The 23,258-nt window shown below is 37.2% G+C and overlaps 1 protein-coding gene across 1 annotated transcript in view; it reads left to right on the plus strand.

Annotated features, from left to right (window-relative positions):
* Nucleotides 1-15,306, plus strand: part of PDE2A (phosphodiesterase 2A) — a 1,720,394-nt gene extending 1,705,088 nt beyond the window's left edge. The window contains exon 31 of the mRNA XM_044072778.1: nt 14,971-15,306. Coding sequence (XP_043928713.1) covers nt 14,971-15,199 — 229 coding nt within the window. The 3' untranslated portion in view covers nt 15,200-15,306. The remainder of the gene's footprint in view (nt 1-14,970) is intronic.
* Nucleotides 15,307-23,258: the final 7,952 nt, after the last annotated feature.

Genomic DNA, 23,258 nt, shown 5'->3' on the forward strand with positions numbered 1-23,258 from the left:
GGAGTGTCCGACTGGACGTGGGTCCATTTTCAGCGGAGGCCCAGGGAGAAAAGCTCCACAGTTAAAATAAACAGACAGTATTTACATTGGATTACATAGCGATTAACAATTTAACATAGAAATTACTTACAACATATTTACAGATGAAGAACATAGTACATCAGTAGACAACTAGAATCTTTATCTGTGAAGTAATAACAGGCATTAACAAATGTAATAATGAGAAGTTCCTGCTGTATAATAAGTACTAGGCTTATGAGCATCTGAGCTTGCTATAATCAAGGTAGTTAGTGGAGTGGAAAGAAAGGTAGTGGTTGGATGGGGTGGATGATATTAGAGTGGGAGTTGCAAGGGCATAGCCAGCATGTTTTTAGGTGCGCTTTTAATAAAGTTTTGAAGTTGGTGCATGATGGTACTGAGGTAATTGTGGGTGGGAGTGAGTTCTATAATTTGGCTATGGCACAAGAGAATAGTGCTTCACCAGCAGAGTTACTGGCTTTAGTGATCTGCAAGTGATTTTTGTTGCTGGATCTTAGTGGCCTGGTGGTGCGATAGGGTTGGAGTAGATTCTGGAGGGATGGGACATTTAGTGGATGGTTTACTAGTTTGTGGGCGAGTGAGAGTTGATACCACTGAAGGAGGTGAGGGAGTTCAAGCCAGCCCAGTTCAGCAAGTGAGAGACAGTGGTGACTACATTAGGATGCCCCTGTGGCGAATTTGGCGATTTTGTTGTAGCAGGTCTCTAGCTTTTTTAGATCACATTGCCTTAGGTTGGTATATACTGGAGAGGCATAAAGTAGGGTGGAGATAAGGTGGGAATTTGCTATTGAAGTCTTTGCTGCTTTGGTGAGAAATTGTTTATTTCTGTATAATGCTCCTAGTTTTTTGTGGACTTTTTTTTATGGTCATGGATATGTGAATGTCAAATTTTAGTTTATTGTCTATTTCCACTCCTAGCAATTTGGTGTGTTCAGTTGGGTATACAGTGGTGTTGTCTTTTGCTGTGATGTTAAAGTGAGAGCTGTTTTGAGTATGTTTGGTGGGTTGGAAGATGAGTAGTTTAGTTTTGTTTGGGTTGAGTATTAATTGGGGATTGGATAACCATGTTTCAACAGAGGAAAAGGCTTCTTGTGTGACTTTTTGCAGTTTGGGTAGGGACTGGACTGAGCAGATGATGGTCAAGTCATCTGCGTATTGGATGAGTGTGCCATGTTTGGTGGCAGAGGCAAGATTATTGTTGTAAACAGAGAAAAGTAGGGGTCCAAGGATGGATCCTTGGGGAACTCCTATGGAGACAGGTAGTTGGGGAGATATGTCATTCTGCCATACAACGGATTGCTGGCGGTCAATACAACGGATTGCTGGTGGTCTAAGAATTTAGAATCTAGGCCCTCACAAATCAGTGTATCAGATACTAAGCAGGTTGTCAGCTCACACACTTCACCTCCTGCACCATCCATGCGTACGACACCTAAACCTACATATGTAGAGGTTCTCACTAGAAGTCTGCCTAAAGATCACAGACCTCCCAAACATAAATACACTTCACTTAATACATTCCCAACAAATCACACTACATATACAAATGCATACACCAGTGTCTCACCAAACATGCCCTTAAGGCAAAACACAAAATCAAATGTTTTAGTCATAGGTGACTCCATTGTGAAACACACAGATGTCCCACTCACCAGATTGGATAAGGAAAAGGACACGATCATCTGTCTGTCAGGTGCCATGATCCTCCACATCACACAAGCACTCAAATCTCTCAACAACAGGGACTGTTAAGACTCTGTCATAGTCCATGTTGGTGTGAATGACTTAAGATGTACCTGACTGGACTATATGAAGAGAGACATGACTGAGCTCTCTAATTACGTATCTGAGGCAGGTATGTCCCTAGTCTTAAGCAGCATTCTACCTTCACCAAGGATGATGCCTCAATACAGACAGAAAATGACAGACTTCAACAATTGGCTTAGTTTCAGGTGTCATTCTAAGGGGATCCAGTACCTGTCAGCCTGGTATGATATGGATGATAGACCATGATCCTTTACCAGATCTGTCACCTCTGGGTTTTCGGTTATTGGCTAAGGCTCTTGCCTTGCCCATAGTGCCTTTTTTTAGACAATGTCACAAAAACAAAATTCCCAATGTAAAAATATCCTCAAAAAACAACCTTGAGGTTATGCTGCTAAATGCTAGGAATCTAAATCTGAAACTGCACTCACTGGAAGATGCGGACATCTGTGTAGTCACAGAGACCTGGTTCAAGGCTGCGGAGACCACCCAGTCATACCAGGATATAATGCCTTCCATACGGTCAGACACAAAATAAGTGCATGAAAACTAAAGGAGGAGTATCAATATTCATCAAAGATAAATTCACCTCCAGATTGGTTCAGCATAATAATTCCTTGGAGTTACTCCATGTGCAAATAACTATAGGAAAGACCCGTCTCCAAGCTATTGCCAGCTATAGATTCCCCTCCATGAACCATGATATCCACACTGCCTACTTGTATCTGCTTAAGTCACTCAAAATACAACTAAACACCCTGGTTATGGGTGACTTTAACTGCCCATCCGTAAATTATACCCGCACAAACACACTTGCCTAAAGGTCCTTGGACTTTGTTAACTCAAATGCCTTGGAGCAGATAGTTGGTACCCCCACAATGGGCCCAAATATTCTAAACTTGGTACTCACCAACATGGTAGAATGGTGCACCACCACAAGTGTGAGGCCCTCCATGGTGAAGTCTGATCATAAATCAGTCTCTTTCAAACTGACAATAGAATCAAACCTCCCCTCAGGAGAAATTAGGCTAAAAAAATTCTCCAAGGCCAACCACAGCCTCTTATGAGATGGCATTAATAGCGTCAAAGCTCCTCTCCCCATTGACGGGAAGAACACCTATCCTGGGATATACAAAAATGCATTGTATAAACATCTATACAATTGTACTGACTCAGCCATTCCTGATAGGACCAAAGCAAGATCCTCAAGGAAAAACCAAGCCTGCCTGGTAGATATCCACCATAAACAGGTAATAAGAGAAAGAAACTGCTGTCTAAGAGCAAGAAAGAACAATCTCAGAACTGGAAGCAAACCCTTCAAGCTTGAAAAAGCAAATAAGACATCTTGTAAAGTCCTGTAAAGCTAACCATGAACCTAGATTAGCATCCCTAGCTTAAAATAACCATAAGGCATTCTTTAGCTACATCTGAAACCTTAAAGAAAAAGCCCAGATTTGCACTTAACTGGTGGTGAATGGGACCACATATACTGAACCTATGGAAATAGCCAACCTGCTAGTGGACAGGCTCACTGAAAACTTCTCCCCCCTGTCCCCTCCACATATACCCCAAAACATTCCTACTACCTATTCTCCACCTACCATCTCTAAAGAGCAGGTCTTAACCACTCTCTCCAAGGCCAAAAATACAGCCTCTATGCAACCTGACTGCACTTTCTATGGTTTAAAACAGGAGTTAGCAACACTATTGGGTACTCTTTTCAACAGTAGCCTAAGCACTGGTTTTGTCCCTACTGAATGGAAAACAGCTACCGCCATCCCCTTGCACAAGGGGGGGGGGTGCATCCACCTAACCTCGGAACTATAGACCCATTAGCCTAACCAGCCTTAACTGCAAGGCCATGGAGAATCATCATGGACCTTACCAACAAGGATATAGGACACCTTCAAACACTTGACCCAAGTCCTGACCCAGTTTGGTTTGTTAAAGGGAGATCCTGCCTGTTGAACCTGGTGGACTTCTTCAAGACTGTCACCAAACCCTGGATGAAGGCAAATCTGTGCATATGGCCTACCTAGACGACCAAGGCCTTTGACACAATTCCCCACTCAGGCATCATTGAGAAACTCACCCAACTGGGGGTCAACCTATATACTGTCAGGTGGGTTGCAAACTGGCTCACCGACAGAACACATGCAGTCAAAATAGGAGATTTCACTCCACTAGCATATCCATTACCACTGGTGTTCCACAGGGATCAGTGCTGGGGCCTCTATTGTTTGGAATCTACTTCTCAGAAGTACAGGCAAAAACAAAAGGTCTGTAGCTGACAAAGTTTGTTGATGACTGCAAACTGGGAGCAGTCATTGAGTCCCCAGATGATGTCAACATTCTACACAAAGGAATTACGCAAACCAATGTTCGGTGCCAAACTCATGGTCTTAAACTTAATGCAAAAAAATGCATTATCATCCCCTTTGGCAAAGGCAATGTCCTTGCAGATTACCATATTAATAACAACACCCTAAGTTCTAAATCAGTGGTGAGAGATGTGGGCACACAGGTTGACAACAACCTTACTTTTGATCACCATGTCTCCACTGTGGTCACTTAGGACTTCTACATTGCTCACCTCATAAGCAAGGGCATGGTTTCCAGAACAAAAGAGGTTATACCCCCCTGTACTCTTCCTTCATCAGGCTAATAATAGAGAACAATGCTCCCTTTGGTATGCACCTAAATAGGCACCTGCAGCAACTGGAGAGACCTCAAAGGGTCCACACAAGGAAAAGTCAGGGTCTTCAGTACATGTTGAATGTGGACAGACTGAAATCACTGTCACTATACTCTGTATCATATAGACTACTCAGAGATTACCTGTGTCTTGCATACAGAGCAAGCTCTGATCCTGCCTTAATGGAAATGCTGCACATTCGTAAGTCAAATGGTACACAATTCACTCGCTCTAGGGACCTTAACCTAGCATGTGACATAAACAGGACTTGCTAGAGAGACATATATGTCTCCCAGAGGTTGCCTCTCCTCTGGAATAAACTTCCAATACAAGTTAAATAGAGCCCCTCATTAACCCTTTTTAAGCGTAACTTGGACGATTGGATGGGAAACTGCAAATTCACCCCAGGGGCCTTACCTGTGTCCCTCTTGGACTGGATTTGTCGGTGCTAATTTATATCTGCTTATAACATAGACTATATCTATAATCCCTTAAGGGAACAAGGGTTGAACTTGGTTAGGCTTGTAAGGGCCCTAGGGCCATTATCCTAGCAACCTCCTAAGAACCTATGAACCTATGAAAAAAATTGAGAGGAGCTATAAAATCACTGAGTTTTAACCTGATGAGGTAGTGCTTATCAAGTTACATTTAATTAACATGCAAGGAAACCATATTTACAATGAAAATAAATATGTTCAGTTTCAGTAAAATTATGAGAAAAACAATTCAGAGGGGATCCAATATTTGTCAGCTTGGAAGGATATCATTGACAGGCCATGCTGCTTCATCAGGGATGGCCTGCATCAGTCCCCTCTAGGGTTTTGATTTTTGGCAAGGACATTGTCCACCCCAATTGTGCATTTTCTAGGTAATGCTATCCTCATAAAACTACCAACATAACAAAACAATCAAAGGAAAATATGAAGGTATTACTGATAAATGCTAGGAGCGTAAACAAGAAATTCCACTCCCTACAAGTCCTTCTCACATTGAAGGACATTGTTGTCTATGCTGAGACTCAGACATGGTTTAAAATAACGGAGAGTATTCTGGCTGTGCAGGGCTATACCGCCTTCCACACATTTAGATCAGCTACTATGCAGGAGTGGAAAAAGGTGGAGGTGTCTCAATCTACATCCAGAAGAGACTCGCATCAAGGCTGGTAAAGCAGCATGACGCACTCAAGCTTCTACATGTCCAAATAGCCATCAGAAAGGTCCGGTAACATATATTAGCTAGCTCCTGAACTCCCTCTATGACATAAAAAAGTCACATTCCCTCTATGACATAAAAAAGCCACCACACCTATCTACAAGAACTCAGTAACTAAACCAATACCGTTTTCCTAAAACTATCCAACTATAGACTGGGAAACCTACATCACCACTACTGCACAAGCAGAGATTCATAAATGTCCTGGAAAATTAGTCAGAGTGCCCATTAGGGGGAATAACATCTTGGATCTTGCCCTTACTAATATGGGAGCATCTTACACCACCTTGTATATCTTCAACACCTCAACACTTGTTAGGACTAACCATAAGGCAGTCTCGTTTAAAATAAAACTGAAACCAGAGATCACTTCCACCCAATATACCTTGAGAAATTACTTTTAAGACAAACTACCTACTCCTAAGTGATACATTGGCAAGTTTAAAATCCCCAGAAAACCCAATTAACTCCACTGAATATGCAGAAATATGCACAACCACAGTATACCAACATGTAGTCAGCTGCATAGATGCAGCTGTACCATGCAGGAACAAGTGCAGGACAAACCCCAGAAACAAGCCCACATGATGGAACCATAATCTCAACAAGCTTTATAATAAAAAGGAAAAGAATTCTGACCAAAAATAAGAATAGTAATTTCCAGGGTGTTAGAGACCTTGTCACTGAAATAAATAAATAACTCAGGGGCTTAATAAAATCCCGCAAAGCCAAGTTTGAGGCAAGCTTATCTACCCAAGCCAAAGGCAATCACAACACATTTTTCAGTTATTTTTAGTTATATTTCAGTCTCAGAAGCACAATGCAACAATGTGCTGAGCTGATTGTGAATGATGTCACCTACACTGAGGAAGAAGATATAGTGAACTCACTGGCCAATAAATTCAGCTCTAACTTTACCACTGTCTCCCCCCCCCATTTGTCCCTCAAGACATTTCTGAAACTGTCTCACTTTCAGATATCAGACAGGGCCAAGTCTTAAAAGTGTTATCAAAAGCTAAAAATACTGCATCAGTGGATCCTGACAATATTCCTGGATGCATCTTAAATAGCACAAAGCATGATTTAGCCACACCCCTTACAACAATGTTCAGCCGCAGCCTCCATACAGGTTTTGTACCAGGCAAATGGAGAACAGCTTCAATCATTCCCCTGCATAAGGAAGGACCTTCCACAGACCCAGGCCATTACAGACCCATAAGTCTGACCAGCCTCATATGTAAAGCCATGGAAAGACTTATAGAACTAATCAATCAGGGCATAGGGAACCTCCAAACACTGGACCTGTCTCAGTTTGGATTCATCAAGGTCAGGTCATGTTTACTCAACCTGGTGGATTTTTTTTGAAAAGGTCACCAAAGCAGTGAATGAAAGCAAAACAATGCACATCATATACCTTGACCTGGCCAAAGTTATTTCCACAATTCCCCACTCATGCAGAGTTTGTCTTTTAGGCTTTTCCTGGTTAAGGGTCGCCACAGCGAAACTCTGGTCTGCTAATGATTGGCAGTAGATTTTTTTATGGTGCCGAGTTGCCAGCCCGATGCCCAACCTTCAGTGAAGGCATGCCCATTCACGCATGTCTTTCGGAGGCCAGTTGACCGCGGGGAGGACATGCAGACTCCACACAGAAGGCACTCCAGCCATGAATTGAACAGGAGAACCTCTTGCTGTGTGGCAACAATGCTACCGCTGTACCACTGCTGCTTCCACTCATGCACAGTAGAAAGGCAAAATAAACTGGGAGCAAAACCTATGTCAGCTGCTGGATTGCCAACTGGCTCACATGTAGGACACAGATAATAAAAAGAGATGAAGTTGCTTCCACAAAGATAACACCAGTGGAGTCCCCCAGGAGTCTCTGCTGGGACCTCTCCTATTTGGCATCTAATTTTTTGAAGTAATAGCCAATACCAAAGGGGTCTAGCTGACTAAGTTTGCAGATGACTGCAAGTTAGGAGCAGTTACTGAATCCACAAATGACTTAGCCATCCTGCAGGAAGGATCGTCCCAAGTAAGTAATTGATGCCAAAATCCAATAAGTAATCCAATAAACAATGCTGAGAGGTAACCAATGGCTTGAGAAGTTACCACCATAAAAAGTCCACAAAAGTACGCAAGTGAATAAAGCAAATGAGATATAAAAATCCAAACGTTGACCTTTATTCATTACGAATGGTAAGCACTTTCACTAATGCTTCTTCAGACCTCTCAGCATTGTTTATTGGATTACTTATTGGATTTTTCAGCTGCAGAGAGGTATTTACACCGTTGGGAACAATATTTTTATTAATTGATGCCAAAATAATGAACTGAAACTGAATGCCAGAAAATGCATTATTGGATCCTTTGGGAAGTCATCTTCCATAAGGAACTACCACATTGACAGTATTCCCCAAAGAGTTGACCCAGTTGTTTGGGATTTGGAAACTTATGTGGACAGTGACCTAATTTTTGACCATGTCCATTGTAAGAATGTCCTTCTACATTGCACAACTTAAAACAAAGAGATTGTGTCTAGATCTTTGGATGTCATTGTCCCCCTTTACTTAGCCTTCATTAGGCTAATTATTTAATATAATGCCCCCTTTGGCATGTATCCATCCAGACACATGCAACAACTGGAATACCCACAGAGATGCCTTGCTAAAAGGATACAGGGCCTAAACAACATGTCTTACATGGACCATCTAAATGTCCTCTCACTATACCTGGTATCCTAAAGACTGCTAAGATGCAACCTGTGTCTGGCATACAAGACATCCTCCAACCCATAATTGATAGATTTACTTTACATCAGCAAGTCAAATGGCATCAGAAATACTTGGGATAGGGATCTAAATCTCTTCTGTAACACAACAGAATAAACAAAATAATTTGCAGTGACAGGTATATCTCACAGTGCTGTTTAACAGTCTCAAATCCACATAAAACAAAGTTCATCCCTGTCTATATTCTAATGCAACTTAGATCTATGGATGGGAAATATAAAATTTACCTCAGGACTGCCCCCTGTACTACTAATGGACAGAAGCAGCTTCTAAATGCTTTATCCCATGCATGGGTCCCCCTCAAACTATCTATGGTATGATCCAGTTATTTTCATTAGAGGTAATATATAATTATTGACCATAGGATAGGTAAGGGCACTTTATATCCAAATGGTTGTTTTGAGCATAAAAAGACAAGTCAGCTAGGCTTAAAATGGGCTGCAAGGGCAACTAGCCTAGTACTTACCTATGAGCCTATAACCTATGAAAAGGTTTGCCATATACATAAAAGCTGTGTTTCTAACCAGCTATTGTCACTAACATGATCCATGCATATCAACATTGTTACACGATTGTTATAAACTGGGAAATTCATATGAAAGACAACATGCATCCTATACCATTTGCCAACTGTTTATTGCTCCACAATCCAGGTAAAGATCCATTCAGTCAAATAGTACATGTCCTAAACTGTCCAGTATAAACTGGTCCTTCCTTCATCAACTTCCTCTCAATGAACTGTTAATTCATTCAATCAGAACTTTCTAGACATACTAAACTCATTAGCACCTACCAGAAAAATCAGAACAAAATCTAACTTTTTCCCTTGGCTCACCAAATATACCCACACCATTATGTACAAAAGAGACAGTGCCTGGAAAGCCTGGGTCAAAAACAAATCCCCTTCCGTACTTCAAAAGTATAAAGAGCACAGAAACTAGTTAACACTGATAAGAAGAATTTTTTCTGTTCCTCCCAATTAAACCTCCAGAATAATCCAAAATAATTCTGAACAACGATTAATAAACTTCTTTATCCTAGGAACCCAACCCCTTCACTCAAAACACCACAACTGAAACTGCCACTCTCCATAACGGCTGCTTCATAGATACTATCCAAAAGCTTACTCATAATAGCAACACTTCCTCTTCTCCTTCAGCTCCCAACAAAACATCTTCCAATAGCTTATTTAAACCAGTCCCACCACTTATATCAAATCTCTCTTGCTCAAACTCAAACCTTGCTCCCCTCTACTGACAAGCAACCTTCCTACTTCCTCAAAATTGCTGCAGAGTCTATTGTCTATCCTGTATCTATACTCATAAATAGATCCATTAATGAATCCTGTGTCCCTGACATATGGAAATCCTTCTATACAATCCCTCTACATAAGGATGGGAACTCCACTGAACCTTCTAATTTCAGGCCCATTGCCATTCTATTCTGTCTCCAAAATTCTAGAGAAATGCATACATACCAAGCTACGCAAACATCTGCTAGACATCAACCTGCTTACCTCCACCCAGCACAGTTTCTGGCATCACCACAGTACTTCCACTGCATTACTCTCTTTTACCCATACAATGGCCAAGGCCCGTGATAACAACATGCTTATTTCCTGCTTATTCCACAGTTTCCCAAAGGCTTTTGATACTGTTTCTCACTATAAACTTCTAAATAAACTCTCAGACCTCAACCTCTCCAGCTCCTCTGTCAGGTGGTTCTCCAGCTGCCTCTCCAATTTGCAACAATCTGTTCGTTGTCAATCTGTCCTCTCCCACTTTCATCCAGTCAACACCGGGGTTCCTCAAGATTCAATCCTTGACTCCCTCCTCTTCAATAATTTCACAAACAAACTTTATTCTGATTGCAAACTCTCAACTCGGTTACAATACGCCAATGATTCCACACTCATCTTCACTGCTCATAGTATTCCAGACCTTTTAACACTCACTCACACTTACATTCTCAGCCATAGAAACATGGTTCTCCAATAATCAACTAGTACTAAATCCTAAAGCAACAACACTCCTTCTATTCCTTCCTAAAACACTTTCAAACACTAATCCTCCGTTGTCATCGCCTCCCTTGACAACACTTTCATTAAAGCTGAACCTCATAACAAACTACTCAGTATCATAATTGACGATTAATTAAAATATAACCTTCACATCCATGAATGCATAAAAAAACACCAGAAACTCGGGCTACTTTACAGAAATCGGAAATTCGTCATACCTATCTCCAAAATTGCTCTAGCTCAATCACTCTTCTTACCTTGTTTACTCCATGCCCCCTATCTTTATTAACATTCCATCTACTCTTTTGTCCAAACTTGACCAAACATACAGCAAAATAGCAGGTTTGCTGCAAATCTTCCTAATAACTCTCACCGCTGTCTTGCTCTTAAGAAGCTTCAATGGCCTGAATTCTCTCATCAACTACTACTTCCTCAACTGCAGATCCATGAGCACAGGCTCCTTCCCAGGATCATTATAAGCCTGGTGTAGTGTCGATGAGCACAGGTGCCTACCCAGGATCAGTATAAGCTTGGTGTAGTGTCCATGACCGCAGGCTCCTACCCAGGATCATTATAAGCTTGGTTTAGTGTCTATAAGCACAGGCTCCTACCCAGGATCATTATAAGCTTGGTGTAGTGTTGATGAGGACAGGCTCCTACCCAGGATCATTATAAGCTTGATGTAGTGTCGATGAGCACAGGTGCCTATCCAGGATCATTATAAGCTTGGTGTAGTATTGATGAGCACAGGCTCCTACCCAGGGTCATTATAAGCTTGCTGTAGTGTCCATGAGCACAGGCTCCTATCTAGGATCATTATAAGCTTGGTGTAGTGTCCATGAGCACAGGTTCCTACTCAGGATCATTATAAGCTTGGTGTGGTGTCCATGAGCATAGGCTCCTACCCAGGATCATTATAAGCTTGGTGTAGTGTCCATGAGCACAGACTCCTACCCAGGATCATTATAAGCTTGGTGTAGTGTTGATGAGGACAGGCTCCTATCCAGGGTCATTATAAGCTTGGTGTAGTGTTGATGAGGACAGGCTCCTACTCAGGATAATTATAAGCTTGGTGTAGTGTTGATGAGGACAGGCTCCTACCCAGGATCATTATAAGCTTGGTGTAGTGTTGATGAGGACAGGCTCCTACCCAGGGTCATTATAAGTTTGGTGTGGTGTCCATGAGAAATATCACATTCCAAATAGAATGTATTGCAGTTTTACCAAACAGATGCACTATAGTGCACAAATTATTCATATTACATTCTGATATATAGTCCTGGATTTAACAGTATTTTGTTATGTCTTTCAGAACATGTACTTACTAAAAATGTTTTTTATTTTAAAGGTGAATGTTTCTTACAGCTCAAGGGTACAGCCATGGGGGCATATTTTTCCCTAATTTATGCTGATTTGTTTATGGGCTTCTTAGAAGAACAGATTGTTTATGATATGAATCACAACATTTTTTTTTAGAAACCATAGACATTTGGCATAGATATTTAGATGACTGCTGGATGGTCTGGAAATCCAACTTATAATGTTTGTATGAGTTTATACAATACCTCAGTGAAAAAAGTGGGGCACACAGTTTAGTATAAAATTTAATCTTGATAAAATTCCTTTTTTGTATGTTCTGGTTTCCAAAAATTCTGATGGTACTTTATCTACAACAGTGCTTAGAAAAAAATCTCAGTTTAATGCTCTTTTAAATGCTACAAGCTGCCATCGAGCACATATTATCAGAACTATACCAAAGGCACACTTTTTGACAGTTCAGAGAATATGTTCATTTAAGGAATAATTGATACAGCAAGAAGCAGATCTCTCTAAAAGAACTTGTGACAGGGTTTATAAACATGGTGACATACATGCAACTTATAATTCTGTCGCAATATTGATAGAACACAGTTGTTACAATGCGTCACTAACAAAGTTTAAGACAAGTTACAGTTGGTAACTACCTTTGTCAGTTATATTTCCTCTTTTAAGAGTTTGATAAAAAAAATACTGGAAATTTTTATTATCAGATAATACATTTTCTGAAATAATTCCCTCACGTTGTTTATTTTCATATAGACAAGGTCTATATTTCATTATAAAAAAGTTTTTTAAATTGGATATTGTGACACAATAAATGATGGAAGTTGAGCTGTTAACCCAGTGGGCACTGTTTTGCATGTAATAAAGTCATAAGACCTAAACATTTCAGTCTTGTAATACTGCACATGTTTTTGATATTCAGTATTTTAGCACTTGCAGTTCAGAATGGTTAATTTATTTTGTGACGTGTACTTGTTCAACTTTTGATTTTGGCCAAACTTCTAGGCGATTTAAAACCTGTATTTTTGAACATCTAAGTGATATTAGAAACCACAGGGCTTCCAATGCTTTATATAAACACACAGTTAAACACCCTATTGTTAGGTTTAGCATTACAGCAATAGTTAGGATTTGTTTTCTTTAGCAGAATAAACCGAGATGGCATAAAATTTTAAATAGTAAAGAACATACTTGCATTATGAGACCGGGGGCATTGTTTTCTCCTGGGCTCAATGATGCTTTGTAATTGATTTATGTGGAGGCAGACCACAGTTAATTAGTATTCTATTTAAACATGTATTGTGATATTTTGTGATTGAACTACACTGAAGAAGGCAAAGATTTGCATTTACAGAAATCAGTTTGTGTCTTTTTCATAATAAAAAGATTATATGTTAATATTGAGTACTGGACTTTTGGTTTTTGACATTTTGTGTTTTGGCCTTCCACCTTGCCATACCTGTGTGATAATCTGTTGTTCAAAATGCATGTCTAAGGGCCATAATCCCTAATGTGCCAGAGAAGGAAACCTTTATGCCTTCCCCTGTCCATCTTAAGCCACTCTATTTGCTAGTTGGGAGGGAATAGGGCACAGCTTAATGAATGTGCAAGGACCACTGAGACCATGCAACCTCTGATAGGTTTGACAGTATATTATTCCAACTTGCTGGAAGCCAGTAAAACGCATCAGCTTTCCTGCAGGCAACAGAAGCAGAGTGAGGGCATCTCCCAACTATTGTGGCAGTATTAGCAAAAGATGGCTTCATAACAGGGATAAAAAAGGAGGGCCTCCAAGAACTGAATGAATTCTCAGATAAGCAACTAACCATTATCTTCTCTTTGTTCAGTCTGGTGAGTGAGGCATCTGTGTATTGTACAATGGAGTTCCCTATGACAATAGTCCTGGGTAATCTGTTGGCTTGCCTTATGGGCTTTGCTGTTGGGACTCCCCTTGGTGTTGGCATGTGTGTGGTGTTTGGTGTTTGGTGTTGCTTATCTGGAGCCAGGATTTGTGAAATTACACACACACTGAAGTCACTATACCACAGGTTCCAGTATGATTCTATTATAGTCCATGCGGGCATTAATGATCTGAGAAATAGTTCCCTGGAGTGTATGAAGAGATGAAGAGAGCCATTGTTGAACTCTCTGACTATTTATCTCAGGCATTGCAATGAGCAGCATTCTACCTTCACCAAGGATGATGCCACAATATGAATGAAAGATGACTGACTTCAATAATTGGCTTAGTTTCTATTGTTCCAGGGGATTCAATATTTGCCAGCATGGGAGAACATGGTTAGCAAACCACATTGCTTTGCAAAGAATGGTATGCACCTGTCTCCCCTAGGCTTCTGATTATTGGCTAAAACGTTATCCACCCCCATAGAGCCTTTTTTAGGAAATTCCAAGCTGTCAAACCTATCGATATGGCAAATAAAACCCAAATATGTTACAGCTGAATGCTAGAAGCCTGAACAAGAAACTCCACATCCACAGCCTACAAGCTCTTTTCACTCTGGAGAATGTAGACATCTGTGCCTTTAGCGACACATGGTTTAAATTCACAGAAAGTACTCTGTCAGTGCAAGGCTTCAGTGCCTTCCACACCTTTAGACCATCAACTTCACAGACAGGGGCAAAAGGTGGAGGTGTCTCAGTCTATATTAACAACAAGCATAAGTCTACTTTGGTTAAACAGAATGATGCCCTGGAATTTATCCACATGCAAATCACCACAGACAAAGTCCCATACCATATCCTAGTAAGCTATAGGTCACCATCTTTGTCCCTAGAATCCCATCTTACCACATCTTTACTTTAACAGTTTTAGTTAAGTGATGCTGTACATTTTTTTTTTCATTTTGATGTCTTTTTTCAGTTATTGCCATTGATTATTCCTAGACACCTTGCTTGCTTTGAAATAGTTTTGAAAAATAATATAACTATTTAAAAATGTTCTTATTTTCTTCTTTGCATGATACACTATTTATTGAGCATGCTCTGCTCTAATCAGTATATAGGGGCTGGGTTGCTGCTCTTGTAAGCATTCTAGAAATCCTTTTAAATTAAGATAATTTGTGATATGCCAATTATAACTTTATAATTTCTAACATTTTTTTACCTAGGTTGCTTGCTGAAATTTTCCCCAAAGCATCAGAACTGTATGAAATTGTTGCATCCAACAGAGAACAATGGATCAAGGCTTCTCACAAATTCACTCTTCGTGGGTTGCCCAGCAATAATTCCCTTGACTTCCTGGATGAAGAATATGATGCCCTCATGGCTGCTGATGAAAGTGCAAAGATGAACGGTTGTGTGAATGTAAAAGGACAAATGGCAAGTGCTGAAGAATGACACAGGTTGAAAAAGAAAAAGGAACCAGCCATTGCTTACCGAAGTATTCAATGTTCTATTTCAAATTCATCTTGACTCAGAGAATATAGAGAAAACAACAAAACAAATGTCTTAACGTTTTCATTCTATTTTCTAAACTGGCACAGCCAACATCCTACTCTTTCTGTAACACATTTAAAGTCAAAGAGAAACTAGTCCCATACGTAGTAATGGTTCCTAGCTGTAAACCTGCTTGATAAAAGGACTGTGAAGGCAGCAGACTAAGGCTAAGTCAAGGAGATTGTCAGTCATATACACCTCACACCCATTTGCATTTAACTCTGGTCTAGTTTATCTGACTTAATTCCAGTGACCTATTTTCCATGTATAAGTACTTCTTCAAGTACATAGAACATATACACACAAGTTGCCATTTTAAATTAACAGGATTTATCCCCAGTGCTTAAAAAAGTTATTCAGAAAGCACTAAGTTGGCGTGCCTTTCAAATAACTACTAATAGGCTAGCTTCGATTAGATAGATAGATGTTTCTATCTTTTCTATCTGGTGTGCACATTGATGTGAAGATCAAACTATGCTGAGTCTGCATTCCATGAATGTAGGGATGTTGAGTGCTTTGATCACTGGTTTGGTCCAATCTCATTTCTCAAAGTACATTGTTTGAGTGTGAAATATTTAACCATGATTATTAGAAGTATTTTAATAATTGAAAAGGCCACCACTCACAGCAGTGTTTCAGTCACATGACCTCAGTTTTTACTCAAATGGGGAAGAATTTGCTTTGTCTACTTTTCATGACACAAACCTTGGCAGGGATTTACTTTTTGGTGACTTTATATAGGATGGAAAAAGTAATGCAGGAAGGATGTAATGGTATGGACTGAAAGGTTTAAGTGATCTCTTTAAACTAGCTTTCACATTATATAGTCTCATATTCAGGAATGAGGTGCCTTTTGTCAAAGTACCAAAGAAGTGAAAAAACAAGGGTTTTAGCTAAAAGTCATGCCAACTAGACAGAAATCTCATTTGTGTTTAAAGAAGTGCACGTTTCTTTTTCCAGGATGCATATTTTGCTTACTCATAAAGACACAGCACAGTGTGCATTTTGGTGCTAGTGGAGATATAAAGCTTTCCCGTAGTTATTTTTTGACCATTTGGTCACAGTGGTTCAGCTGTCCTTCAGCCTGGTACTCTTGGAACACAACTTTTCTGCAGAATTTGCTGATAATGTAATAATACTTACTTCCTCAACAAATCTTATTTATATATATCCACAGCAGTATCAGTGGTGCAACAAGTAGCAGAAGGCTATGGGTTCTATTCCTACCCCTGGTAGATCAATTGCTGACACTGCAGGGCAGCACAAGGGGGTGCTACACTCCTCAGTGTGTCATCTTTCAGATGAGACATTAAACTCACGCCCAATGTGCTTGAGTTACTGGTAGCTCAGATGGATGTAAAAGATCCGACGGCACCTATCAAAAATAGTGGGGGTCCTTTGTTTATATACAAAAATAACTCTCATTTACAAAATATTTACATATTTACAAATATTTACATATGTACAAATGTATAAATATATAACTCTGTTTACACATATCCATAATTTCCTTTACAATCATGCTACATTTTCATCCCTATTAGACCCCCACTCCTTTTTCCATAACCACCATCTGATTTTACTTGAGTGTTGTTAAAATCCATGTACCATTAAACATAATTTCCTTTATTCTTTCATTCCATATAACCCATATAACATAAAATAACTTTCATCTATTCGTTTAACATATTCTTTACTTCTATTCTTATAATATCCATATTTAATCATATCCATGTTTATTTTATCCATGTCTTTTATATCTTCAAAAAATCTTCATTACATACTTTTCCCCATAACATTTTTACTCTTTTACATTTCAAAAATACATGTTCTGTCATTTCTTCTTGAAAAGGTAAACATATTCTATCACTTTTCTTTTTAAATGGCATGTTTTCTTTAACTGGCAATTTAGCTATTACCAGTCTGCACAAAATTTTTGACATTCTACTTTCTGATTACACTATTTGCATCTTATTTTTATAGCTTTAATTTTTTTCATATGTTAGATTTTCCCATGGTTTCACATAGTAAAGTTTTATCATTACATTCTTACACCATACTTGCTATCTTTTTATATCATTAATTTTTTTATTTTCCACAAAAAATATTTTTTTCTTGGTGACATTTTATTTCTTCATTTATATCCTCTTTTTCTCCTTTTTTAACCATACCCCATTTATCATATTATTTAAACAGTTTTACTACTAATCTCTCATCTTTTTCATTTATCCACTTTAACACTTTGTAAAAATTTAATGAAGCAGTGTATACTACTGGGTTAATTAATCCTAAACCTCCTTCTTCTTTATTTACATACATAAAAACCGCTTTTTACTGGCTGCAGTCTAGAACCCCATGTAAATGAAAACATTATCTGCAAATACTGTTGGCAACATAAATAAATTTGCTAAGTATGCTATTTTTCCATCAGTACTGAATGTATCAAATAAACATTTTTCTCCTGAATGATAATTTATATGTTCTACAGAAAAGATATGTTTGGTTTATTTCTTCTATTGTTTTTTTTTTTTCCCATTGAATTCTACTTACATCTTTATTCCCAAATTTCATACCTAACACAGAAATACAATTCATTGTGAAATATATACACACAGTCTTTACTCTGTCACCTAAACCTTTAATGTTCTCTTTATTTAAAGCCTTTCCTATCATCTCTAGGCACTTTTTTATATACATTATTACTTCTTTTATCCAAATATTGTTCTTTGCCGTGTTCATAACTAATGGAAAGAGTATACAACTCATTGAACATCCCTGTCTTACACCATTCTTCATATGTACCTCTTTGCTTAACAAGCCATTTACAAGTATTTTTACTTTATTATTATTATACACTGACATACATAATTTCCTAACTTTCTCACTTGTATTATATTATTCCATTATTACCCATAAAACGTCATGCCCAACTGTGTCAAATGCCTTATTAAGGTTTCCTGTCATGATTTCCACTTCTTTTCTGTTCATAATATCATCCACAATCTCTCTATCATTAATAATTCTTGACAACCCTTCTCCTTTATACTATATATGCTATCTTCCATAATATTTTCCATTTCAGCGTCAAATCTCTTTTGTATTATTTTCATAAAGATCTTATAATCATTATTATTCAATACTATTGGTCACCAGTTTTTTTTAATTCTCTTCTATCTTCCTTCTTCCATATGAATTTAAGTATTCCACTACATAATTCTTACATAAAACCTTCATTTGATCATTCATTCAAAATCTTTAAATTTTTTTTTGCCAATCCCTTAAATTTTTATACAGCCTTTACCCTGTTCTATCTAGGCCTGTAGCCAAATCTATATTTACTCGACCTAAGAGTTTATCTAGCGCATTTAAAGACATTCCCTTTCCATCTCTTTATTCTCTTTTTCTGTTAGCTGTTTTACTTTCCATATGTTTCACTACAGTCTGTTTTCTTTAAACGTTTCTTGCATAGATTGTACCACAGTGTTTGTAAGCTTTTCCAGAGTTCTTTCTATTTCTCCTTCTCATTTTGCATTTTTCATTTCTGTCATTACACTACCATCTTTCTTTACTAATCTGCTTAAGTAACTTTATACTTTATACTTCTCTTTTTCCTTGTAAAAATATATTTACTTATATAACAATTCTATTTTTCTTAAATTCTTTCATATAATTCTTTTTCTTTATCAAAGTATTTTATATCATTATGTTCTAAATCTTCCAAAGCATCATTATATATTCTTTTATATTTTTCTTTCTCTACTTTTCTCACATTTTATGCCACAGTAAAAAAAAAAATATATATATATATATATATATATATATATATATATATATATATATTTTTTTTTTTCCCTTAAATATCCACCATTGAGACCAGTTTCATAAAATGTTCTCATATTAATATTATCTTTCCATAACTGTATTACTAATCTCTTTCCTTCTTCATTCCATGCTTTCTCATTTATCCTTTTTATTCCTTTACCTATTTTTTACATATTCCTTATTTTCTTTTATCTCTAGCTTTATTGCAAGATGATCATAAAATCTTGTTTCAAGTAGCTCCCCTTCTCCTATAGTTAAATCTTCTGATACTATAAAATAATCTATTTCAGTTCTATACATATCCATTTTGTAAGTCCATGATTTTTTGTCCCAAAGTTTTACCTTACCACATCTTAGAATTTCTAATGTTTTTCTTATATCATTTCCTTTCTCTTTTACACTTGCTTCTTAAATCACAGTTAAAGTCTTCTGTTATTATAATATTCATATTTATCACTACTTAGTCTAAATAAGCTTTCCCTTTCTTTAAAATTAGTATAAGCATATAATGTTGTAATTCTTTATACTTATTCTTTCAATTTTAAATCCACAATGGTTATTCTTCCCATGTTTGCTAAAGGTACATCTAACATCTTTACTATATTTCTACACAATACAGCTAATCCAGAAAATCTCTCATTTCCCAAATTCTAGATTATCTTTCCTAACCATAGTTTTTCTGTTTGTAATCTTTCTCCAATTGTTAAAAATATTGTGTCTTCTAATATAATTACATCTACATCATATGTATTACACCACTCCAAAATTCTTATTCTTCTTACTATATTCTTAGTAGTATTCACATTTACAAAAAAAAACACTACAAGATTTTCGTTTTCCCTTTGATTCATGGTTTCATAGGTTCATAACTAATTGCTAGGCTAGCTTTTTTAATATGCCATTCTAAGACAACCATTTTCATTTCTAAAGATGAGAATCAAACATTAAACCTAAAGTCTGTGATTCAAACACCTTAACCATTATACCAAGCCTCAGTCTTTAGTTTTATATATTCTTTTTTATTCATTTCCTTTCTTTTTTCTTGTGTACTTATCCCTTTACATTTTCTTTTTTTTTTTTGCCTTTTACCGTTTTACCAATATACTTCTTTGTTTTCCCTCTCACTACTTCCTAGTTTATGGCTTCATCACTTAATTCAGAACCGTCTTCTATATCCTCTTTATTATTTTTTCCCATATAATTGGCTTCTGTTTCTACTACTTCTAAAATTTCTTCTCCTTGTTCATTTTCTTCCCTTTCTTTTTTTTCTTACTGTTATTTTCATTTTTGTATTCCATCAATAAATGTCCAATTTTATTACATTTATAACATTTCAATTCAGATTTTTTGCACCATGTCCCATTTCCTTGCAAATATAACATTTTCGTTTGTCACAGATACTTATCAAATGATTTTCTTTTCCACAAAAGGAGCATGTTTTGGGTTATCCCCAGTATTTTACAACACCCCTATTCTCCTCCACATTTATCATACTTGGTGTATATATATATATATATATATATATATATATATATATATATATATATATATATATATATATAATGTTTTCTCTTTATATTTTTAATACAGTATTACAATCCCAGTCACCAGTCCACTTACCCCTTTTGTCATAAACTTTTGCAGTGTCCAGTACTTCTTTACATAAAGCTTTCAAATGTCCTTTCAAAGTCTCTCTTTCTACCGCTGTTCAAAACTGTACATGAATCTTCTTTTTTGTTTCCCTGTTAAATGCTTTTATTACATAAATATTCCATGGGTTACAGTCTTTCTTTTTTAATATTCTTCAAGAAAAATTTCCATTGAAAAACACCTATCTCAAATATAATGTCACAAAATGTTTCTTTGTTAATAAGATTAAATGTTCTTACCTCATGTGCTTTTACACTCAAAGGAGCTATTAAATTGTCCGACACTTCATATTTGTCTATTTCTTTGTCTTCTTCACTTTCAATCCTTATGACATGCTTCTGTTTTTCATTTTCTTCTGCCTCCTTTTCTGCTACTCTTTTGCCTTCTTTTATTTTCTCTGCATATGTCTTCTTTTCCATCTCCCCATTATTCTTCAGGATTGTCTCTGCATCCTCCTTTTGTATTTTCTCCATAATATCCACCCAGGAGACATCACCTTAATTTTCTGTCTCACTCTGCACCACCATTTCTTTAAGTAAATCATGCCACAACCCTCCCAACTGGAGTGCTTTAATTATACATCCATCATTTGCTGAGTCATCTCCATCAAACAGGTTTCTTTGAAACATTTTCTCAGAATTCTGTACACATTCTCCAGTCTCAATATTTTCTTTCTCCTTCATTTCTTTCTCTACTCCATCATCTCCTTCTCTCGCCATCTACCTCCCTGTTTCTCCAGGCTACCTCTGTGCTTGGAATGGAAACAGGAAGTGCCCCTCCAAAATGGTTCCTACTCACAACAATGACTATTAGGGGAAATTCCCAGGTCCCCTGGCCAAATTGCTCATACTAATATAAACACCACCTCAGGACTTCCCTGAAAGCAAGCTACTAGCCTAGTGGGACTAATCTGAGCAATAAAGGATAGATAAATATCAAAGATGAAATTGACTGAGACACAAAACATCAAACAATTTCCTCTACAATCACTTTCATAATAAAACAGAATCAACAAACTATACTGATAACAAATTTAAAGAATACTCTCTACATTTGTGACCAATAAATAGAATACAAAACACAACTGTAGAGAACAACAACATGTAAATCCATGTACAGCATAAACACTTCAAATACATTTTTTACATGGTAAACTGTGTCCCCACCCGCACCCCCCTGCTATTTATATGTAGTAACTCCATGGTCATACAGCCACAGAGAAAGTAAAATTTCTCAGAATTATTCTCCAGTCATCTTACAGAATTTGATAAAACTGTAACACTAGTTATTTAATTTATAACTCATGGGTATCATTAATTGCACACAGACAATTGCAGGAGACTGAACATACCAGAAGAATGCATCTAAGATTGTCAAATTATGCAAATCAGTATAGTAGCTGTGCTCTACCAGAGACTGGTACATTAAAATTCACACAATATTGGAGTGTTCAAAATGTTTACAGCATCTTCATTATTTGTGATGAAACGTATCGAACAAAATGCTTCAAATACTTGTCAAGCAAAATGCCTATCTCAGTCTGCAGTTGGTCATGCTGTGATCATTGCAGTACTCTGTTCAACAAAATGTAAATAAAACAAAGAAATAAAAAAATGAAAGAAGGGCATACATACAAAAGTAAACAATAACTAGGCTAGGTTTAACAGAGGGAAGCTTTTCATTATTTATTCATGGTCTATCCAGTTTTTTTATCACTCCATACCTACCATACCATTACTGTAATAAGCACATATTGTACTTCTCTTACACTGGTCAGCAATGCAAAACTTCCCTGTTTAATTCATTTCATACACTGTATGAACAGAGGTCTGGCCTGCAGTGGTAAGGTTTGCCACCACAGACAATTAAATATAGCTGTTTGACTATGAACATTTTGTTTCCACAAACTGCTTTCAGCTAATAGCAACATTTGTCTGTGTGGCAGATTTGCAAATAACCTAGAAAGAGTTATTACTTATACCACAAGAGAATTTATACGATAACTATTTACTGAACATTAAAGAGTAATTCCCTTCAAGTAAATTAATTTGCCAGAAATGAAATGTCACACAAGAATAGTTATTGCTCGCAAACTCTGGTTTTGATCTTGAGATAACATTGTCATTTTAATGAATACATACTATTCATATTTTCTGCACTATAAAACATACTATTTTTGGTCAGAAGTATTAAAATAGTGCCCACACAATTAAACCCTGTTTTTTTATACATCTTCTGTACTGAACTACTTGAAGATGTAATTCTTCTACAGTAAGCATTTATCTTCTGGTTATAAAAGTATATTTGTAAATCAGTGAGTGCAATGATAGTGAACAATCTGAACTGGCCTGACATGCAAATGTGAAAGAGAAAAATTAATAGCTGTGACACAGACAAGGGGGTTAAAAGCTGCATGAGTCTAAGTGGCATCAACCTTGATATTTTTTTTTGCTAGTAATATATATATATATATATATATATATATATA

The sequence above is a fragment of the Protopterus annectens genome, chromosome 5.part1, assembly GCF_019279795.1.
Source record: "Protopterus annectens isolate FY-2018-M chromosome 5.part1, PAN1.0, whole genome shotgun sequence".
In the NCBI taxonomy this organism is placed as follows: Eukaryota; Metazoa; Chordata; order Ceratodontiformes; family Protopteridae; genus Protopterus; species Protopterus annectens.